A 21,225-nucleotide genomic window follows, 5' to 3' on the forward strand; every position below is an offset into this window, starting at 1 on the left:
TTAGTTCAGCTTTGAACAGGTTGGCATTCAAATGGTCATTTCCTGGAGTTTTGCTGTTTTTTAATTATTTAAATGCAGTAACAAATCTCATTTGGTGGGTGGATCTGTGTTGATGTTGAGGTCCTCTGCTGCCGCTTGTATGTTGGGTTCATTTGGTGATGGTCTATTCAGTAATTCTCTTAAATACTCTGTCCATTGTGCCTCTTGCTCTTTCTCAGTTGTCAAAAGCAGACCGTTCTTATTTCTCATGGGCCCACCGGATCTGGCCTGAAACTTTCCACTTAACAATTTTGAAATATTGTATGTATTTCCCTGATCACCTCAATTGGCTGCTGCTTCGGCCCCCTCTGCAAGGTTTTCCATGTAGACTCTCTTATCCTTTCTTACAAGTCTCTTCACTTTCTTGTTAGCTTCAGTATATGCTAGCTGAAGTTTCTCCTTAATTCATGTTGACTTTGCATCTAATACTTTCTTCTTAATTTTCCTTCATTCTTCTAAGGCTGTCCACGTTTCCTGCTGTATCCATTCTTTGTTCTTTCCAACTCTGCATCCTAGACAAGCGTCACTGCTGTCCTTGAGGGCTGAGGCAATCAATTTTCACACTGTATCGATCTTGTTTACTGACACATCCTCATCAGGGTCTTGCAAGGCCTAGAATCTATTCTTAAGCTGAATGGTGAAGGCAGATCTCACACTGGTATCCTTGAGGGTTTCAACATCAAAACATCTTTGTATATGCATTCTAGTCCCAGTGCTTCTCAGCTTGAATTTCATCACTGCCACAACAAGGTGGTGATCACTTCCTGCATCTGCTCCTCTCTTCATCTTTACATCCTGCCAAGCATTGATTACTAAATGATCAATCTGGTTCTTGCCATGTCCATTGGGTGAGTACCATGTCAGTTTGTGGATTTCACAGTGTGGAAAGAGGATCCCTCCCATGACCAGATTGTTCATGGAACAGAATTCCACCAGTCTTTCACAATTGTTATACATCGTCCACATTCATGCATACCCATAATCCGAGTGAAGTGTGAGTTGTTATTTCCCACTTTGGCGTTTAGATCTCCCATGACAATGAGTATGGCATTACGTGGTGTTTGCAGTTGTTTGTAGAAGACATCCTTTTCTTCAATGTCACAATCGTTAGTTGGAACATAGTGCAGGATCACAGTCGTGTTCACTTGCTTCCCTTTCAGCCTGACTCTCATCAGCCTGCTGTTGATTACCTTCTACTCCAGCAAGCACTTCTTGATGTCTTACTTCAAAATGACAGCCACACGAACTTTATGCTGACCATTTAATCTTCCTAAGTATAAAATTGTTTGACTAGTCACTGCATTTAGTCTGCCGGACCCTGTCTATCTTCTTTCACTGACACCCAGTATATGTAGGCTGTAAAGACGCATTTCTGCAGTTATTTGTGCTGGCTTGCCAGTGTTGTACATGGTTCATACATTCCAAAAACCAATTTTGGTCTTGATTTGGCAGTGTTCTGGGCTTCCTTCATCATGCCAGTAGCTTCCTGTTGGTTTTCACTACTGTCAATCATGCAAGTCCCTGGTGGAGACTCGGGTATACCATCTCAGATATAGGATTCTTCATTACTGTTTCCGTAACCATTTTTTTTTTCACCAGTCAGGGTTGTTAGCCCTGAGCTGAATCCCTGAATCTGGAGTACCGGTGGACCACTTTTAGTCTGACTGCTACCCTTCGACCTATTTGCATGAGTGACCCTACCAAGAGTCAAAACACAAGGCCCTGACTCCAGTCCACATATCTCTCAGGTCACTGAGGCACGCAAGCCTCCAAATCCTATGACAAGGCTGTGGTCCTCTTCGAGGATTTCAAGTGAGGCGCACACATATCATGTGGTAGCGTGATGGCGTATGCAATTCACATATTTATGCACATAACCTGTAATGAATTATTTAAATAAATAAGAATGCTTATTCAAACAATGTATATACAAGATTACTCAAATATTACTTGAATATTAAATATACAACTGGTTTGGGGGGTGAATAAGGAGTGATGGTAGAACTGAAATCATAAGCTTGTAGATTTAAGGAGGGGGATGCTTCTCCTTAAAACACCCCCTACCACTGAGCACAACTACACAAAGCATTGCTACAGTAAAGCAGCAACCATCATCAGGGCCCCCCACCACTCAGGACATGCATTCTTTTTACTGCTGCCATGAGGTAGAAGGTACAAGAGTCTTAGGACTCGCACCACCATGTTTAGGAACAGTCACCACCCCTCAACCATCAGGCTCTTGAACCAGAGAAGATAACTTCAGTCAACTTCACTCACCCATTATTGAACCGGATCCACTTTCAAGCCCTCTTAATCTCATGTTCTCAATATTTATTACTTAATTATTATTAATTTTTTTTCTTTTTTGTATTTGCTCAGTTTGTTTTTTTGTGTACACTGGTTGTTGTCCATCCTGTTGGGTGCGACCGTTCTTTGAATCTATTGTGTTTTTTGTACTTACTGTGAATGTCTGCAAGAAAATGAAGCTCAGAGTTGTATGTGGTTACATATATGTACATTAATAATAAATTTACTTTGAACTTTGAGTAACTGGTGCTGAAAAACCAAAAGGAGAGCCAGTAAGGAGATGTACTTGATTTAGCAACCTGGTTCCAAGCCAATGTTGAAGAGAGCCTTAATATCATAATATTTAATCTTCCTTTAACTAAACTATGTGTGTTGTGATACATGAAATTTTGTAAAATATTGAATAAAAGTTTGAACAGCTCCAAGTGACACTTTAACTCTTTGTGAGGTAAGGTGTCTGTACAAGTTAAACACTGTAGTTTTGTTAATATCTAATGTTTAGTGATAGTGGCTGGATTCTTTTCTGACCTCAGGCACTAGTGGCATGGCCATATCTGTTGATGAACACATGAGAGTTGCTTGAATGAAAGAAACCATGCTGAGTTAGTGGCATGAGAATAAATTATCAAAGTGTTCGTCTCATATGTGTCTTGTGGAACCCCTATTTATTGTGGGCACCTTTCACTTGGTGCTTGGGACTTCGCTTAGACAGAAGGAATTGTGATCAGTGCCTAGGATAGACTCAGGGTGATTTCATGAGTCAGAATCCAAAGTTCCCCTGACAACAGCAACAATCAAGTGGAGACTAAGAATCCTATTGTCACGGTCCTGACTGTTAATTCCTCTTATTCTCCTAATTCCCTTTTCCCAGTGTTCTCCTGGGCTCCTTGATTGTGGCACCTGATTCTCATCTAAACCTGCAGCATAAAAACCCCGGCTTTGCATCCACTTGTTCCCAGGCTATCGCTTCAGCCAGTGTGGTAATTCACATTTCCAGCCGCTTAGAATGGCGTATTCTATGTTTTACTTCAGTACCGAGGTTTACCTGTGTAACTCTGTCTCTCCGTGTCAAGATAAGTATTGCCTTTCCATTTGCCGCTCCATGTCAAGATTAGGATTGCCTGCCATTTGCCATTCCATTTAACGCTCTGTGCCAAGAAAAGCGTTGCCTACCGCCTGTCTTCTGTTTGCTGTTCAGCTCCAGCAATGCCCTGTGTCAAGAAAAGTTTTGCCTGCCTCCTGCTCTTCCATTCATCCGCGCTGTTTGCCTGTGTTAACCCTGTCTCTCGACTGCTTAGAATTGTGTATTCTAAATTCTGTTTCCACGCTGTTTGCCTGTGTTAACCCATTCTCCTGACTGCTTAGAACTGTGAATTTTAAGTTCTGTTTCTGTCATGTTTGCCTGTGTTAACACTGTCTCTCAGCCGCTTAGAATTGTGTACTCTAAGTTCTGTTTCCGTGCTGTTTGCCTGTGTTAACTCTGTCTCTCGGCCGCTTAGAATTGTGTATTCTAAGTTTTGTTTCCGCGGTGTTGTTTGCCTGTGTTAACTCTGTCTCTCCGTGTTAACAGGAGCATGGCATACTGCCCGTCGATCTCCTCCAGCCACGCTCATCCCCTTGTTTGTATCCCTGCTCTGCCTTGTCCCGCTGTCCATCTACACTCTCCGCTGGCTCAGTGGTTAAATGCTGCGTTCTCACTGTAGCAACCCGAGTTCGATCCCCGGTCCAGCCTCGCTCACTCCTCAGCTTTCCTCTGCCTAATCTTTGCTCCCCCACCTTCCCTGCAATCATTAATAAACACTCTTCTGATTACACTACCTCCATGCCAGTGTCCTGCATTTGGGTTCACCTATTCTCTGTGAAACAGAATGATCTGGCCAAATTGGAACCAGCAGACACAAACACTATCCTACAAGGCCTCACCAGCTGGAGTTCCCTTCTGAAACCCTGCCCAGAGAGCAACTTGAAGAAAGTGATTCAGAGCTCCCAGGTATCAAATGAGAAAAATGTGCAATTACAAAGACAATTAGAAGAAGCCAATGTCTTGTCACGAACTGAATCATACTTCAGAGGAAGGAATAAGGGACTGTCACCTTTTGACAAGGTAGGGGGTGGTATGACATGGTGTATTACAACATGCAACTTTGATATTGATGTTGATTTGCTTTTTCAAGAAAATTCTACAATTGATCAGAAAATAGCCTTGACTGAGAAAATTGTGTTGCCAAACATGAAGTGCCTGCACCGTCTGAAACCACATCAAATTCAGGGTCTGGACTTCATGCACATATTCCCTGTTGTACAATGATTGGTAAAACGTGCTATTGAAACCAGAGAATTGACAAACCTTCTTAAGGATGGTGAAGATTTGATGGATGAAAGTGTTTTGAAATTTTATACCCAGCAGTGAGAAGATTACAGGTTTTCTAGTAAAAGTGTTGAATGCAATCTGTGCCTAACTCAATCGACATTGGGCCCGCCGTGAATGTGATGAACGTACCCAGGATGAGCTGGCTCATAAATGTGAACAAGTACGTATTGAGAAACATCTAGAAATTTTTCATACGGAATTCCAGAACTTATTAGATGCTGATAGAAATGAAGACTTGGATAAAAGTATAGCTTAGTGTCTCAAATCCAAGATGGCCTCGGGGAGCTGAAGAAACTTCTAGAACCAGGGCTTGGCTGCCATTGAGAAGTGTGGAGAAACTGCTCTGAATGATCCCAAGATGTATGTACAGACAATTCTGGATGTTCATAAGAAGTATAATGCATGAGTGATGTCAGCTTTCAACAATGATGCTGGTTTTGTGACTGCTTTAGATAGGGCTTGTGGCCATTTCCTAAATAATAATGCAGTCACAAAAAATGGCTTAGTCATCAAGTAAATCTCCGGAACTATAGGCACAATACTGTGACTCTCTACTGAAGAAAAGCTCCAAGAATCCTGAAGAAGCTGAGCTTGAAGACACACTTAATCAAGTGATGGTGGTACTTAAGTATATTGAGGCCATACCAGTTCAAGCACAAGAGAAGGAAAGTCGAACACAATTGTGAGAAAAGACGACAAAGGTTGAAGATAAAGCAAGAAACATGACCAGTGATGTAAGTAGCCAGTAACAAACCAACCACTCGTGCAGCTAATAAAGTAAGCAGTCCTGAGCACTTGTCTGTAACTGAGCAAGAAAAGCGTTCACTGACTTCCACAAAAGAGAAACCAACAACTGATTTAAAGTTGGGAAAATCTTCAGCACCAGTATCAGTTACAAGATCAAGAAATCAACCATCTCCTGTGACTTAAAAAAAAGGCATAAAAGAGAAGCAAGTCCAGAACGCAAAAAGACAACAACATAAAACTCAAGCTACCCAGATCCAAGCGCATTCATTCCCCGTTCCACATCTTCCAAATGAAACCTGTGTCTGTCAGCCCGTTGTGCCCTCCTGCTGAACCGCCTCCACCCGCCCAGGTCGTTGACAATCTGGACAAGCCCGGTGAGTCACCTGGAGACTCTTGTTTGGCGGGGAGGGTAGATACTGTCATGGTCCTGACCGTTAATTCCTCTTATTCTCCTAATTCCCTTTTCCCTGTGTTCTCCTGGGCTCCTTGATTGCGACACCTGATTCTCATCTAAACCTGCAGCATAAAAACCCCAGCTTTGCATCTACTCGTTGCCAGACCATTGCTTTAGCCAGTGTGGTAATTCATGTTCCCGGCCACTTAGAATGGTGTATTCTAAGTTTTACTTCAGTACCGAGGTTTACCTGTGTAACTCTGTCTCTCCGTGTCAAGATAAGTATCGCCCGCTGTTTACCTTTCCATTTTCCACTCCGTGTCAGGATTAGGATTGCCTGCCATTTGCCTTTCCATTTAACGCTCCATGTCAAGATAAGTGTTGCCTGCCGCCTGTCTCCTGTTTGCCGTTCAGCTCCAGCAACGCCCTGTGTCAAGAAAAGTATTGTCTGCTGTTTGCCTTTCCATGTAACGTTCCGTGTCAAGATAAGTGTTGCCTGTCACCTGTCTCCTGTTTACCGTTCAGCTCCAGCAACTCCCCGTGTCAAGAAAAGTTTTGCCTGCCTCCTGCTCTTCCATTCATCCGCGCTGTTTGCCTGTGTTAACCCTGTCTCTCGACTGCTAAGAATTGTGTATTCTAAGTTCTGCTTCTGCACCGTTTGCCTGTGTTAACCCTGTTTCTCGGCCGCTTAGAATTATGTATTCTAAGTTTTGTTTCCGCGCTGTTGTTTGCCTGTGTTAACTCTGTCTCCCCATGTTAACAGGAGCATGGTATGCCGCCTGTCATTCTCCCCCAGCCACACTCATCCCCTTGTCCTCATCCCTGCTCTGCCCCGTCCCGCTGTCCGTCTACGCTCTCCACTAGCTCACTAGTTAAACGCCGCATTCTCACCGTAGTGACCCGGGTTCGATCCCCAGTCCAGCCTCACTCACTCCTCGGCTTTCCTCTGCCTAATCCTTGCTCCCCCACCTTCCCTGCAACCATTAATAAACGCTCTTCTGATTACACTACCTCTGTGTCAGTGTCTTGCATTTGAGCTCACCCATTCTTCGTGCAACACGTGATCCTTGAAATCTTTGTGGAAATCTTTGTAACTCACTATCTAGTATTTTGTGTGGTTTATTTGTACTTTTTGTTTTATGGTAATAAATTAGTCCTAAGTTACTTTGTTGTGCTTCACCCTTATTACCACATTTGGGTTTTTTGGGTCTGATCAAGACACCACGTTAACAATTTTTGAGTAAATAGGTATTCCTGAATCTTCTCTATGTAGAAATGTAGAATTATTAGAGTGTAGGAACAGGCTGTTCAACTTATCAACTTTTCTCATAGCTCTGCAAACAATTTCTATTTATTATAATCTTAACTATACCAACACTCAGAGCCCTTGGTGTTACTTTATTCGTGGTAACTAAGGCGGTCTGTTATTTGCAAAATTATATTCCACAAATTAGATTTCAGTGAAGGGCCAGAAACAATATTTTAAAAGTCTTCAAAGAATCATTTCAGTAAGACAGGATGGGACACAAGCTCCATGTTAAAAGATATTAAAACTGGAACCAAACTTTCTGCACAGGGTAATTATCTTGCCAACTAACTGTGCTGCCCTTTAGAAAGTACATATAAGAAAGGTAACTGAGTTTCATTTCAGGATGTTTTGGAGTACACTCAATTAGCTGCTGGGGATCATGCCAACAATATCTGAAAGAGTCTACTTAGTAACAACATAATAGAACAATGACTAAAAGAAAACATTCAGCATGCTGGCTTGATGTTTTAAGTACAATCTTATCCTGAGTGTGTTCTACTCAAATATCTTGAAAATTTCAAAATGAAGATTCTTCATGGTTAGAACATGGAACAGTACAGCACGGTACAGGACCTTCAGCCCATGATGTTGTGCCAACCTTTTAACCCACTCCAAGATCAATTCTGTGTAATTTTTAAACATCATTAACAAGGTATGCTTGGGCTGAAAATGTAATTGGCAGTATACAGGGAGAAACATACAAAATCAAATTCTGATCAAAAAACTCCAGAACCCGTGCCTCTATACCCTACTCTGCAATGTAGAGAGCAGTTTAACTTGCTGCATCTCTGTCTGGTATGGGGGTTGGGGGTGGCTCCTGCATAGGATTGAAGTAAGCTGCAGAGAGTTGTAAACTCAGTCAGCTCCATTATGAGCATTAGCTTGTGTAGTATCCAGGACATCTTCAAGGAGCAATGCCTCAAAAAGGCGGCATCCGACATTAAGGACCCCCATCACACAAGTCATGCCTTGTTCTCATTTTACCATCAGGAAAGAGATACAGAAGCCTGAAGGCACACACTCAGCAATTCAGGGACAGCTTCTTCCCTTCTGCCATCCAATTTCTGAATGGATGTTGAACCCATGCACACTACCTCACTATGTTTTATTATTATTTTTGCACTACTTATTTAATTTAACTATTATATGTGTGCACATATAATAGTTATATATTATATATAATTATAGTTATATAAAATAGTAGATATATATATATCTACTGTAATTCACAGTTTTTTTTCTCTATTATCATGTATTGTATTGTACTGCTGCCACAAAGATAACAAATTTCTCAACTTATGCCAGTGATTTTAAACCTGATTCTGATTCTGATATCCTTGCTATGTTTCTGCTTTGAGACAGTAAGTAGTTTTTATACAATGGAAATTTAAATTTGGGAAAGAGGAATCTATTCTAATGTCAATCTACTCTTTAATTTATTCAGTTCTTTTTCGAAGTTTAATAAAACCCTTCCCAAGTTCTGATCAATGATTATATTAAAGTATTAGAGGAAAGCTTTGGTAGCTGTGATAAAAACAGCCACATTACCAGCAGCAATTTAATTATTTAGAAATCTTTGCTTTAACATACAAGAAACCAGAAAACAGAGGTAAAATATACACTGAAAAATAAAAACAATAGTGAACAAGTGTCAAAAGTCTGTCACTATATATTTCCAAATAATTATCTATAGCTTATTAGTCAATAAATTGACACAGGTTATGATGCCCCAAGCTTAAGTATAGAATCCATGCATCATTTTGGATATATTGCATCCTAATAGCCAATAGTCCATAGAGTTGGTATAAAAAAAAAATCATTATGACATTTAAAGCACAAAATTGCTCCCAGCTAAGGGAATAATCACTAACGACTTTAATTTCACTGGAAAGCATTTGGTAGGTTGGGTTCTGGCTATACTGAGCACACTAAAGGGCACATTAACCAGCAGTATATGGACCATGCCAGTTTTGGTTATGGTCCCCTGGCAGTTGTATTTAACCGCAGACAAAACTACAGAAATTGTGCACAAAACCTGTTGGGTAACCATATAACAACTGTCTAATTGGCATGAAATCGAAGATCCTTTCATTTGGTGTTGGGAAGACAAATGTTTATTTTTAAATTATCTTAAGTTAATGTTTTATTGATTTCCATTTTTATTAACTTTAGTTTTATGCTTGTAGTTTTATTTCAAATGACCTGCAGTTTTAAAGAATCTCTGAATACCAGTACTATTCAAAAACAGTAAACCCAACCAGAAAAGATAATGTTCTGCTTTCGCTCCCATTTGCCCATCAAAAGCTGTCATGGCTTTCCGGAACCGAGCTATATATATAATTAGATTCCCTCGTCATATCTCAGCATGCTCCTCCTGAATGTGGAGCTTCAACTTGGTTGGCCCTCTGCCTCCAGCCAAGGCAAGCGTAGGCAGAGATGGACTATGGATGGTAGGGCCATGCGGTGGACTTGATCCAGTAGCATTATGCCTTTTACAGGTGTTCTGTACTTGGGTCAGGGAGCATCCTTTTAAAGTTGAGAGAAAATTCAGACTTGAATAAGCAGAATTCATTGGGGGTATATAAAAATATTTCAGTAACGGGACGAAAGATTTCCAGAGAAAGTTGTACTTTTTTAAGGAGGCTGTGAAATCACACTTGTTTTTTCCCTTATTTCTTGCCATAATAGAGTTCAAAATAAAATATCGTTTTGGGGGTTTTGTGTTGGACATGTTTATCCAACAGAGCCAGTTTAGTGAAGTTAATCCCTTATTCCTGGGACTGTTGGTCAAAGAGAGGATGCTGACTTATCCTGAGAGTAGATTTGGAAGAGTTTTTCAGAGGCATTGTTGGTGATATCTCCAGAGTCCTGAGAGGTATATGTCGCATTTTAGTCCAAGTCTCAGAAGAATACAGGCAGGCAAATTTTATTGTTACCTGGTGGATAATGTGTTTTCCACTTATTTTGAGTATTGTAAGTGCTATTTTCCTCTGATGACAAAAAAGGCTACATGCAATAATATATCTTTGCTGAAAAATGCTTCCTAAAATATAAGAAATGGTCCAGTGGATAAAGCAGCAGATGACAATGAAGAGTAATTATGCACAACTCTAGGCATAAATGGATTGGATTACACTATTTTATCATGGATATGAGAAATAGGAACAGTGAGCGTTCTTCAACATTTTTATTGCTAGATCCAGGGATGTGTTTCTTAGCTGGGACAGATAAATTCAAGTAATTCAATAATCTGGAATTAAAACTGTTCTCTGAAACCGCAGAATAAAATATTATTTATTTCATGCCCTTCCAAAAAGAAAACCTACAAGCTAGTTGGGCATTTATATAGGACAGGGATAGACAATGTGCTGGCATTCCTAGTGATGTCAACATGTACGGTATGTAAATATTCTTTTCTTTTCCAAGAACCTTAATCCCCAAAATTAATCTAATGATTAATCTTTCAACTATTTCCAATCCAAGAATATCCTTCATTAAATAAGGAAATAGGAAGTGTATATAGAACTCCACCTATGCCTTGTAATATTCCTTTGCATTTCATTACTTATGCACACCAGCATTCTTTTGTTAATTAGTTTGACAGAAAGTTCAAGGACATTCTCAGAAAGGGGTTAAGGGGGAGCTGTTTCTTCCTCCACTGGCTCATTGCTATCGTCTAAGGTCAGGACATCAAATAGTTTTCCAGTTACTAGATTGAAAACTATCATTGAAACCTCAAAACCACAACAGTAGAATTTAGTGCAAGATGGTAGCAGCCCGAGCTTGACTGACAGCAAACAGAACCTGAGTTCCAGTGGTCTACCATAGTCTGGCTAAGGTAGTCCCCATCTGTGCTACAATAACACTCGAGACCTCGACAAATGAAGAATCTTTGATCTGAAATGCCAACTCTGTTAATCTATCCACAAATACGGGCCCTCTGCTATTTCTAGAATCTGCTTTTTAAAATTCTTGACAATCCTGATGTATATACATCCTTTTTTTTTCCTTTGTCTTTCTTTTTCTTCTTTTGTCTTTCTTTTTCTACTGATCCCAAAATCATTTCCTTTGATCGGAAGATGGCTGGCACCATGTGAGTAGGTGCCACAGTAGTGTAGTGGTTAGCACAATTAGCACTATTACAGCTTGGAGCTTTGCAGTTTGGAGTTCAATTTCGGAATCTTCTGTAAGGACTCTCTGTACGCCCTCCCCATGGAATGTGTGGGTTTTCCCTGGATGCTCCAGTTTCCTCCCATGGTCCAAAAACGTACCAGGTAGTTAATTGGTCTCTGTAAATTTTCCCATTATTAGGTGAGGATTAAATCAGAGTTGTCGAGAATTGATAGGGCAGCGCAGCTTGAAGGGCAGGAAGGGCCTGTTTCACACTGTGTCATTAAATAAATTAATGATCTGACAACAAAATAAGGCAATGTGACTAAAAGGCTACCTTAGAAAAGTATTATTAGCTTAAACGATGAATTTTGTTTAAAGAAATCTAGTCTGAATGGGGGAAGAAACAATAAGGATCATTTTAATGCATGGTTTCCTAAAGTTTTTATGCCGTGGACCCTTATCATTAATCGAAGTGTCCATAGACCCCAGGTTGGCAAGCCCTGTTTTAATGAGACAGCATAAAAAACAACTGCAAGTAAATTATTAACATATTTACTGTAAATCAATGTCAATTATCTGGTAGTAATACAAAACAGGATGTCCATTGATTTGGCATGAGACGAAATGTAGTTCCTTAAGTTCAAAATGGAAATGCTGAAGGTCATAGCTTGGCCATTTGCCATTGTTCTATTATTTTGGGTAACATTTTGCTTTATAAGAACATTCACTACCATTACATGTAGAATATGTTATTCTGCTAAGCTAAAACTCTCCCACTTTATGGACTGAATTATATCAGAGTTGATATTGTGACCATACAAAGTCAAAAATGACCCAAACAATTTAAAAACTGCCCATGTGATCATTATTCCTTACTTACTTACTTGGGCCCTTAGCTCCTACATCATCGATAACCTCCCAGTGATCAATATCAAGGATCCATGAAAACCTTTAATGTCCACTCAGAAAGTGTGGTTCAAACATGGTTCTTAAGTACCCTATGCAGATCGGGTTAACACTTCTTTATTTTATATACAGGGTTTCACGTGTGTGCAGCTGGTTGGCTTGCTGGAGGAAAAGTTGGGTATCCAATAGTGAAACCTGGACTCAACTGTGGATTTGGAAAAACTGGTGTCATTGACTATGGATATCGAGTTAATAAAAGTGAACGATGGGATGCTTACTGCTTCAATCCACATGGTGTGTTCAATGAGCTACACTATCTTTCACTTCAAGTTTACCAAATATAATAACTACAGATCAACTGATATAAGCACATATACTCTACCTTGACAGCATAATTAGATTAACTACAATCTTACTAATTGCTGAGTAATTGAGGAGTACTACACCATCATTCCTTTTACTTCTTTATAGTTACAAATAAAATTGGAGGAAGATAGTGATCCTCCTTACCTAGATATGGTTTCTACTCGAGAAGCACAAAACGACAAAATATTTCTGCTAAAGGCCAGTTAGGAAACACAGCGATATTAGTAGTCTGGACTATCGCTGCTCTCTTATAAGAGGTGGAGATTCAGATAGGCATCTCAGGACTGAATTTCATTCCTGGCTTTTTGTTGTCAGTATAAACTTATACATGTGTTTCTTTTTTCAAGCTTATTAGGAAGCATAAATCCTCTGTTTGTTATTTCTCCAATCCAGCAAAACAATGTGGTGGGGTTCTAACAGAACCGGAGCGCATTATTACTTCACCAGACTACCCTAATGAATATGAACATCAACAGATCTGTTACTGGCACATCCGAATAAAATATAAACAGCGTATTCATTTACAGTTTATCGAGTTTGATGTAGAAGATGATCCATCTTGCTTGTCTGACTACCTTGAAGTATATGACAGTTACGATGACTTGCTAGGTTTTGTTGGCAGGTAAGTGTGTTTTGTCATAATTGAGAAATAACTTAAGGAAACTGAAGTCTGGTGTTGCAGTGAATACCAATTGTTTGTAGTTTATAAAGCAGCTTCAGGTTTTGTGGCCTTGCTCATGATTCTGTCTGGTATATTGAAATTTAAAAGGAGGTTCAAAATAATTTTGTTACTTCAAGAGATTTACTGGACCGTTTCTCATTTATTGTTTCTATAGTGTTTCTTTGTATTTACTGTGAATACCTGCAAGTAAATGAATCTCAGGGTTGTATACGATGACGTATATGTACTTAGATAATAAATTTACTTTGAACTTTGCAGTTCATGGTTTTTTGTCATTCAACCATACACATGTATACAGCTAAATGAAACATTTGTTTATTGAGATACACAGCAGAATGGGCCCTTCCAGCCCTTCATGCCATCTTTGGACTCTGGGAGGAAACTGGATCACCCAGAGAAAGCACATGCAGTCATGGGGAGAACGTACAAACTCCTTATAGGCAGCAAGGGGAATTAAACCTGGGTCGCTGGTACTGTAAAGTGTTGTGCTAACCATTACATTACCATGCCACCTTGCATTGTTCCTCTGGTGTAAAACACAGTATAGTCACACAGAGTAAATATAGCTACAATCCAGCAAATACAGTCATTAATATAATATTACCACAAGTCCCTAAGTGTCATGGCCTTAAGGCTGACAGGTTGACATAATGTGCGAGATGCTTGTTTATATAAGACAGTATAATGTCACTGACACTATTATAATAATAGAGCAGCTTGGTACTGTTAGTGGTTGTAGTGGTTAGCACAACACTTCACAGTACCAGTGACACGGGTTCAATTCCCGCTACTGCCATAAGGCTGCGTGCATTTCCTCCAGCGTCTCCGGTTTCTTTCCACAGTCCAAAGATGTACCGGTTGGTAGGTTAATTGGACAGTGTAAATTGTCCAATGATTAGGCTAGGTTTAAATTGGGGGATTGCTGGGTGGCACGGCTGGAAGGTCTGGAAGAGCCTATTCTGTGCTGTATCTCAATAAATAATAAACAAATAAAATCAAGCAGTTGTATAAGTATGTAAAACAACAGCAATAAAAAATGAAAAATGACCAGTGCAGGCAGGATGACAGTGCGTTTGTGAGGTGGGTAGTTAGAGAGGGGTAACAATCTAAGAATCTCATAAATAGGTGATTGCCTTCTCCTCAAAAATCATGAGTCTATTTCTGGCATTAATGATAAATGGATACAGAGGCTGAGTTTGATAGTTATTTGTATATTAACATTGATCTTTTTTACATATGGAACTGTTTTTTGCCTTACTATGTCCATTAATCTGGGCTAGCCGCAGAACATAATCATCATCAAACTGATGTATAATTTAGAAAAGAGTAATAGAGAAATGAACATTACTTTCAAGCGACATGCTATAAAGTGTTAGAATTCCATTCAATAAAATACATCTGTTTTCAAGCTCTGCTGTGTTGCTTAACTAAAACTGAGGAGATAAAAGCATTCCAAAGATTGGAATTAGAAATCCCACAGCACAGAATAGGCCCTTTGGCCCACGGATTGTGTACAAATGAAAATTTGAGCCACAGTGTTGAGCCATAGGATCTGAAACCTACTCAGTTCACATACTTACCCAGTTCCCTTTCGAAGGCAAGACCTAAAGCAATCTCCAACACTACCACAACAATCACTTGTGTAAATTCAGATCCTCAAGTACTGGTTCTTTTCCTTGTCAAAGTCAAGGTAAAATGTATTATCATCTACTGACTTGAGATTATTTTCTTGCAGCCATTTACAGGAAAATAAAGAAATACAATAGAGTTTATGAAAACTACATAAAACAAAGACTGGCAAACAACCAATGTGCAAAAGATTCAAGACTGTTTAATATCATTTCTGGTACACAAGTGTGAAGGCAAATGAAATAATCATTACTCTGGATTCAATGCAGCACAAAAAAACACAGTAAGATAAAGAACACAGTAAATATAAATATGTAAGATAGCTAGCCTACATAGATTGATAGTATATTCATAAAGTGACGCTCAGAGTGTCTGTATGTAAGCTGACTGACAGGAAATGATAAAGTAGTGGTATTTGGAGATGTGATGGGGTTGGGTTAGTGGGTGGAGGTGTTAACAACCTTACTGCTTAGGGAAGGTAACTGCTTTATGTCTGGTGGTCCTGGTGGTAGCCTCCTCCCTGATGAGAATGGAAAAGGGATCCTTCATGATGTTACTGCTTCTTTTCCAGCATTTTTCTGTATTATATGTCCTTGATAGTGGGTGGTTTGGTGCCAGTGATGCGTTGGGCAGTTTTGACTACCTGTTGCAGAGCCTTCCTGTCCACAGCAGTGCACTTTTCTGTACTTTTCAGTTTGTTAGGATGCTCTCTACTGTGCACCTGTAGAATGATGTAAATGTGCATAGACCAGCTCTCTTCAGCCTCCTCAGAAAGTAGAGTATGCCTGATTGTGTAGAAAGTGCTCTGCGATGATGGGAGGTTGTGCAAGACGTCCAAATATAAAATGAATTGTCCAAATATTAAAAAATACTGAGAACATCAGTTGTAAAAATACTCTCTAAAGTCGTAGCCTTCCAATACAAAAAATATTTTATTCCTAATCCTTGGTTCATTTACCTCACATCAATCCAATAATTCCTCTATCTATGTCAGTAGATTCTGTGCACTCTTTGTTTAATGAATTTTAAGTTACACATTATCATAAAGTCTGAATACATAACATGACATCAACTAGTTCACTGCTAACTATTCTACTAAATAAATAGCTAAATCAGCTTATAATTGTCATATAAACACAAGAAAGTTTGCAGAAGCTGGAAATCCAAAGCAACAGACACAAAGTGCTGGAGTCCTGACGAAGAGTCTCAGCCTGAAACGTCGACTGCACCTCTTCCTAGAGATGCTGCCTGGCCTGCTGCGTTCACCAGCAACTTTTATGTGTGTTGCTTGAATTTCCAGCATCTGCAGAATTCCTGTTGTTTGCTGGAGAAACTCAGCAGGTTAGGCAGCACCTATGGACAGTCCACATTTCAGGCCGAGACCCTTCTTCAAGACTCAGATGAAGGGGGAAGATGCCAGAACATAAAGGTGGAGGGAGGAGAAGGAGGCTAGCTGGAAGGCGATAGGTAAAGCCAGGTGCTTGGAAAAGGTAAGGGACTGGAACGGAAGGAATCTGATAGGAGAGGAGCGTGTACCATAGGAGAAAGGGGGCCCAGGAGGATGTAGTAGGCAGGTGAGAAGAGATATAAGGCCAAAGTTGGAAAAAGGGGAAGGGTGGGGGGGAATTGTTTACTGGAAGCAGAAATCAATATTCATGCCATCAGGTTGGAGGTTACTCAGACAGAATATAAGGTGTTGCTCCTCTACCCTGAGGGCGGCCTCATCTTGCCATGGTCAGACATGTCAGAATGGGAATGGGAATCAGAATTGAAATGTTTGGCCACTGGGAAGTTCTGCTTGTGGCAGATGGAACGGAGGTGCTTGACGAGTCGGTCTCCCTATTTATGACGGGTCTCACCAATGTAGAGGCGGCCAGCAAGCACAGGGAGGGTCATCTTTTTTGACTTCTCCAGTGCGTTCAACACCATCCACCCTGCTCTGCTGGGGGAGAAGCTGACAGCGATGCAGGTGAATGCTTCCCTGGTGTCATGGATTCTTGATTACCTGACTGGCAGACCACAGTACGTGTGCTTGCGACACTGTGTGTCTGACAGAATGATCAACAACACTGAGGCTCCACAGGGGACTGTCTTGTCTCCCTTTCTCTTCACCATTTACACCTCGGACTTCAACTACTGCACAGGGTCTTGTCATCTTCAGAAGTTTTCTGATGACTCTGCCATAGATGGATGCATCAGCAAGGGAGATGAGGCTGAGTACAGGGCTACGGTAGGAAACTTTGTCATGTGGTGTGAGCAGAATTATCTGCAGCTTAATGTGAAAAAGACTAAGGAGCTGGTGGTAGACCTGAGGAGAGCTAAGGTACCAGTGACCCCTGTTTCCATCCAGGGGGGCAGTGTGGACATGGTGGAGGATAACAAATACCTGGGGATACAAATTGACAATAAACTGGACTGGTCAAAGAACACTGAGGCTGTCCCTATTTCCTGCGGAGACTGAGGTCCTTTAACATCTGTCGGACGATGCTGAGGATGTTCTACGAGTCTGTGGTGGCCAGTGCGATCATGTTTGCTGTTGTGTGCTGGGGCAGCAGGCTGAGGGTAGCAGACACCAACAGAATCAACAAACTCACTCGTAAGGCCAGTGATGTTGTGGGGATGGAACTGGACTCTCTCACAGTAGTGTCTGAAAAGAGGATGCTGTCTAAGTTGCATGCCATCTTGGACAATGTCTCCCATCCACTACATAATGTACTGGTTGGGCACAGGAGTACATTCAGCCAGAGACTCATCCCACCGAGATGCAACACAGAGTGTCATAGGAAGTCATTCCTGCCCGTGGCCATCAAACTTTACAACTTCTCCCTTGGAGGGTCAGACACCCTGAGCCAATAGGCTGGTCCTGGACTTATTTCCTGGCATAATTTACATATTACTATTTAATTATTTATGGCTTTATTACTAGTTAATTATTTATGGTGCAACTGTAACGAAAACCAATTTCCCCCGGGATCAATAAAGTATGACTATGACTATGACTATTGGGAGCATTTCACATGTACTGAGTTACAGAGAAAACTTGTCTTTTATACTATCCATACAGATCAATACAGTACAATAGTGCTTTGAGGTTGTACAAAGTAAAACAATAAAACAGAATGCAGAAGAATGTGTTAAGCGTTAGTGGGAAAGTGCAGTGCAGGTAGACAGTGATGTGCAAGGTGATAACAAAGCACATGTGGTCAAGAGTCTGTCTTATCATAGAAGGGAAATATTCAATAGTCTTATACCAGCTGGATAGGAGCTATCCTTGAGCCTGGTGGTATGTCTTTTCAGGGATTTGTATCTCTTGCCCGATGGGAGAGGTATATTGAATAGTGAATAATGCTGGCTGTGAATCAGAATCCGTATCAGGTTTAATATCACTCGCCGATGTCATGAAATTTGTTGTTTTGTGCAGCAGTACATTGCAATACATAATAATAAAAAGTGTAAATTACATTAAGTATATATATTAATGTTAAATTAAGTAGTGCAAAAAGAGAAAAATAAAAATTGTGAGGTAGAGTTCATGGGTTCAATGTCCATTCAGAAATCTGATGGCAGAGGGGAAGAAGGTGTTCCTGAATCATTGAGTGTGTGCATCAGATGACTCTACCTCCTCCCTGATGACAGCAATGAGAAGAGGCCATGTCTTGGGTGATGGGGGTCCATCACTAATGCGTGGTCCATCTCTAATACTTGATCTAATACTAAAAATCTAGTAAGCCTCTCTGCACTCATGCAGATGCTGGTCTATCGTTCCAGGCTGTAGTCTCAACAAAACCTACAGAGCTGCCTTAAAACTTCCCTATTTTTATTCTCCAAACCCCTCACGTTAAAGACTAACTTTTTACTAGCCGTCCTAATTCCAAGTTGGTTCTGTGTACTAAATTATGTGCTTCCTGTACTAGCACCCCAGATCTTATGGAACTGCAACAACTTGTAATTTTATTTCATTTCAATAACTTGCTCTCATTCTTCCTTCCAGAATGCATGTTTCCACCTTGTATGCCATTTGCCGATGTTACGTCCACTCACTTTACCTACCTATACATAGTCATAGTCATACTTTATTGATCCCAAGGGAAATTGCTTTTCATTACAGTTGCACCATAAGTAATTAAATAGTAATGAAACCATAAATAATTAAATAGTAATATGTAAATTATGCCAGGAAATAAGTCCAGGACCAGCCTATTGGCTCAGGGTGTCTGACCCTCCAAGGGAGGAGTTGTAAAGTTTGATGGCCACAGGCAGGAATGACTTCCTATGACGCTCTGTGTTGCATCTTGGTGGAATGAATCTCTGGCTGAATGTACTCCTGTGCCCACCCAGTACATTATGTAGTGGATGGGAGACATTGTCCAAGATGGCATGCAACTTAGACAGCATCCTCTTTTCAGAGACTACTGTGAGAGAGTCCAGTTCCATCCCCACAACATCACTGGCCTTACAAATGAGTTTGTTGATTCTGTTGGTGTCTGTTACCCTCAGTCTGCTGCCCCAGCACACAACAGCAGACATGATAGCACTGGCCACCACAGACTCGTAGAACATCCTCAGCATCGTCCGGCAGATGGTAAATAACCTCAGTCTCCTCAGGAAATAGAGACGGCTCTGACCCTTCTTGTAGACAGCCTCAGTGTTCTTTGACCAGTCCAGTTTATTGTCAATTCGTATCGCCAGGTATTTGTAATCTAGCTGTAACCTAGCTGTAACGTTGTGACCTCTTCACTGCTTGCTTGTTACAACAGGCGCCCAACCACACCTGCTTCTGGGGTTTAGATGCTTTCCACAATATGGATAGCTGGCGTGGCCCCTTTAAAGATTCAGGACCATCCTGCTAATTGGCAACCATCTTCTGGACGCCAAGAATGGAGTATTTAACAAGCACCTGAATGGAACCTCAGTTTAAGCCCTACTAGAGATATCGTCCAGTGATTTGTTTTGTGCTCAGTTTGTGATCCAGTTTTATTCCATGTCTTGATCTTAGCCTCAGACACTCCAGCATTTGGGACCAAACCATCCTTGTCGAGGACTCTCTTCACATACTATTGAGCCAGTATGGACCCAGCGAAGTATCAGAGTCTTTCATCTGCTGAGACCAGCCACAGTGAGAAGGTTTCGAGGCAGAGCCTGGAGATATACAACCTCCAGGTAGCCATTTGTCAATTTTCACAAGGAGGAGGCCAGGGTCGCTCGGGAGAGCCAGCTAGTCGCTTTGCAGAGTCAGTACATCTTCCAACCTTGGAGAAGTTCGACGAAGACCCGGATCCTTGCTGCGGCTTCCTCATTCAATGTCCATTAGTATTTGAACTCCAGCCGTCCTGGTTCCTTTTGGAGCATGGAAAGGTAGCCTTCATTATCCTTCTTCTGACTGGAAGAGTCCTGGCCTGGGCCACCGCACATTGGGAACAAAAGTAGAGGTTTGCTTGGATTCAGAAGAATTCATGGCTGCTAAAAAGGTGTTCCATCATCCTGCCAGGGGCAGATGAGCCTCGGACCATCTGATAAAGATTTGACACAGCAGATGGTCAGTGGCCAACTACACTATCAAGTTTTGGACCTTGGCCCATGAGAGTGGCTAGAATGGAGAGGCCTTGGCCACTCAATATCACCACGGACTCCAAGACAAACTGAAGGATGCCCTTGTCTTGGGAGAGCCAGCAGAGAACTCAGAGGTTTTGATCGACCAATCTATTCACCTTGATAATCATTTGGCAGAGAGTGTGGGCCTACATCAAGAGGTTGAAGAGAGCTAGCACAAGCCCAGCCTCAATGCTTCATTGTTCCACTCCTCAATCTTGTACCATGACTAGCCCATCTCCTACTCGGGATCCTGTCGAGCACATGCAAATCGTCTGCATAAGCATCTCTACCGATGAGAGGCTCCAGTGTTGGAGTCGAGGTTTTGCTGCTATTACTGTGGGGAAGCAGGTCACCTGCAGGCCATATATCCAAAGCTGCAGCTGCCGGGAGATCTGCTAAGACTATCTGGTGTCGGGAGGATTGTGACAATAGCAGCCACTACTCCCAACCTCACGGATTTTGGTGTGATGCTGAGGGCGGTGATACCCTGGGGTATGAGCTGACAAGAGGTGAATGCTTTTTTTGGACTCTGGGGCTGTGGGAAATTTCCTGGTCATGGGGTCCGCCCATTGGCTCAAGGTACTGCTGCAAGAGTTGAGCCAGTCCATGCTCGCAATTGTCTTGGACGACCGTCCATTTGGCTCCAGGCAGACCCGGCAGCAGACATTGGTCTTGTGGATTAGGACTGAGGATCATACAGAGGAAATTAGCTTCTATATCATTGAGTCTTCTCACATACCCCTGAATCTCAGGCACCCTTGGCTGTCTCA

The 21,225-nt window shown here is 41.3% G+C and overlaps 1 protein-coding gene across 2 annotated transcripts in view; it reads left to right on the plus strand.

The window, feature by feature from the left end:
• tnfaip6 (tumor necrosis factor, alpha-induced protein 6) overlaps positions 1 to 21,225 on the plus strand; it is a 52,535-nt gene that overhangs the window by 18,070 nt on the left and 13,240 nt on the right. For both annotated transcript variants that reach the window (XR_011885913.1, XM_072257281.1), the window contains exons 3-4: positions 12,319 to 12,480; positions 12,946 to 13,174. Coding sequence is in view for 1 of the 2 variants with exons in the window: in XM_072257281.1 (XP_072113382.1) it covers positions 12,319 to 12,480; positions 12,946 to 13,174 (391 nt within the window). In the remaining variant the exon portion in view is untranslated. The remainder of the gene's footprint in view (positions 1 to 12,318; positions 12,481 to 12,945; positions 13,175 to 21,225) is intronic.

This window comes from Mobula birostris, chromosome 5, assembly GCF_030028105.1.
Source record: "Mobula birostris isolate sMobBir1 chromosome 5, sMobBir1.hap1, whole genome shotgun sequence".
NCBI classification, from domain to species: domain Eukaryota; kingdom Metazoa; phylum Chordata; class Chondrichthyes; order Myliobatiformes; family Myliobatidae; genus Mobula; species Mobula birostris.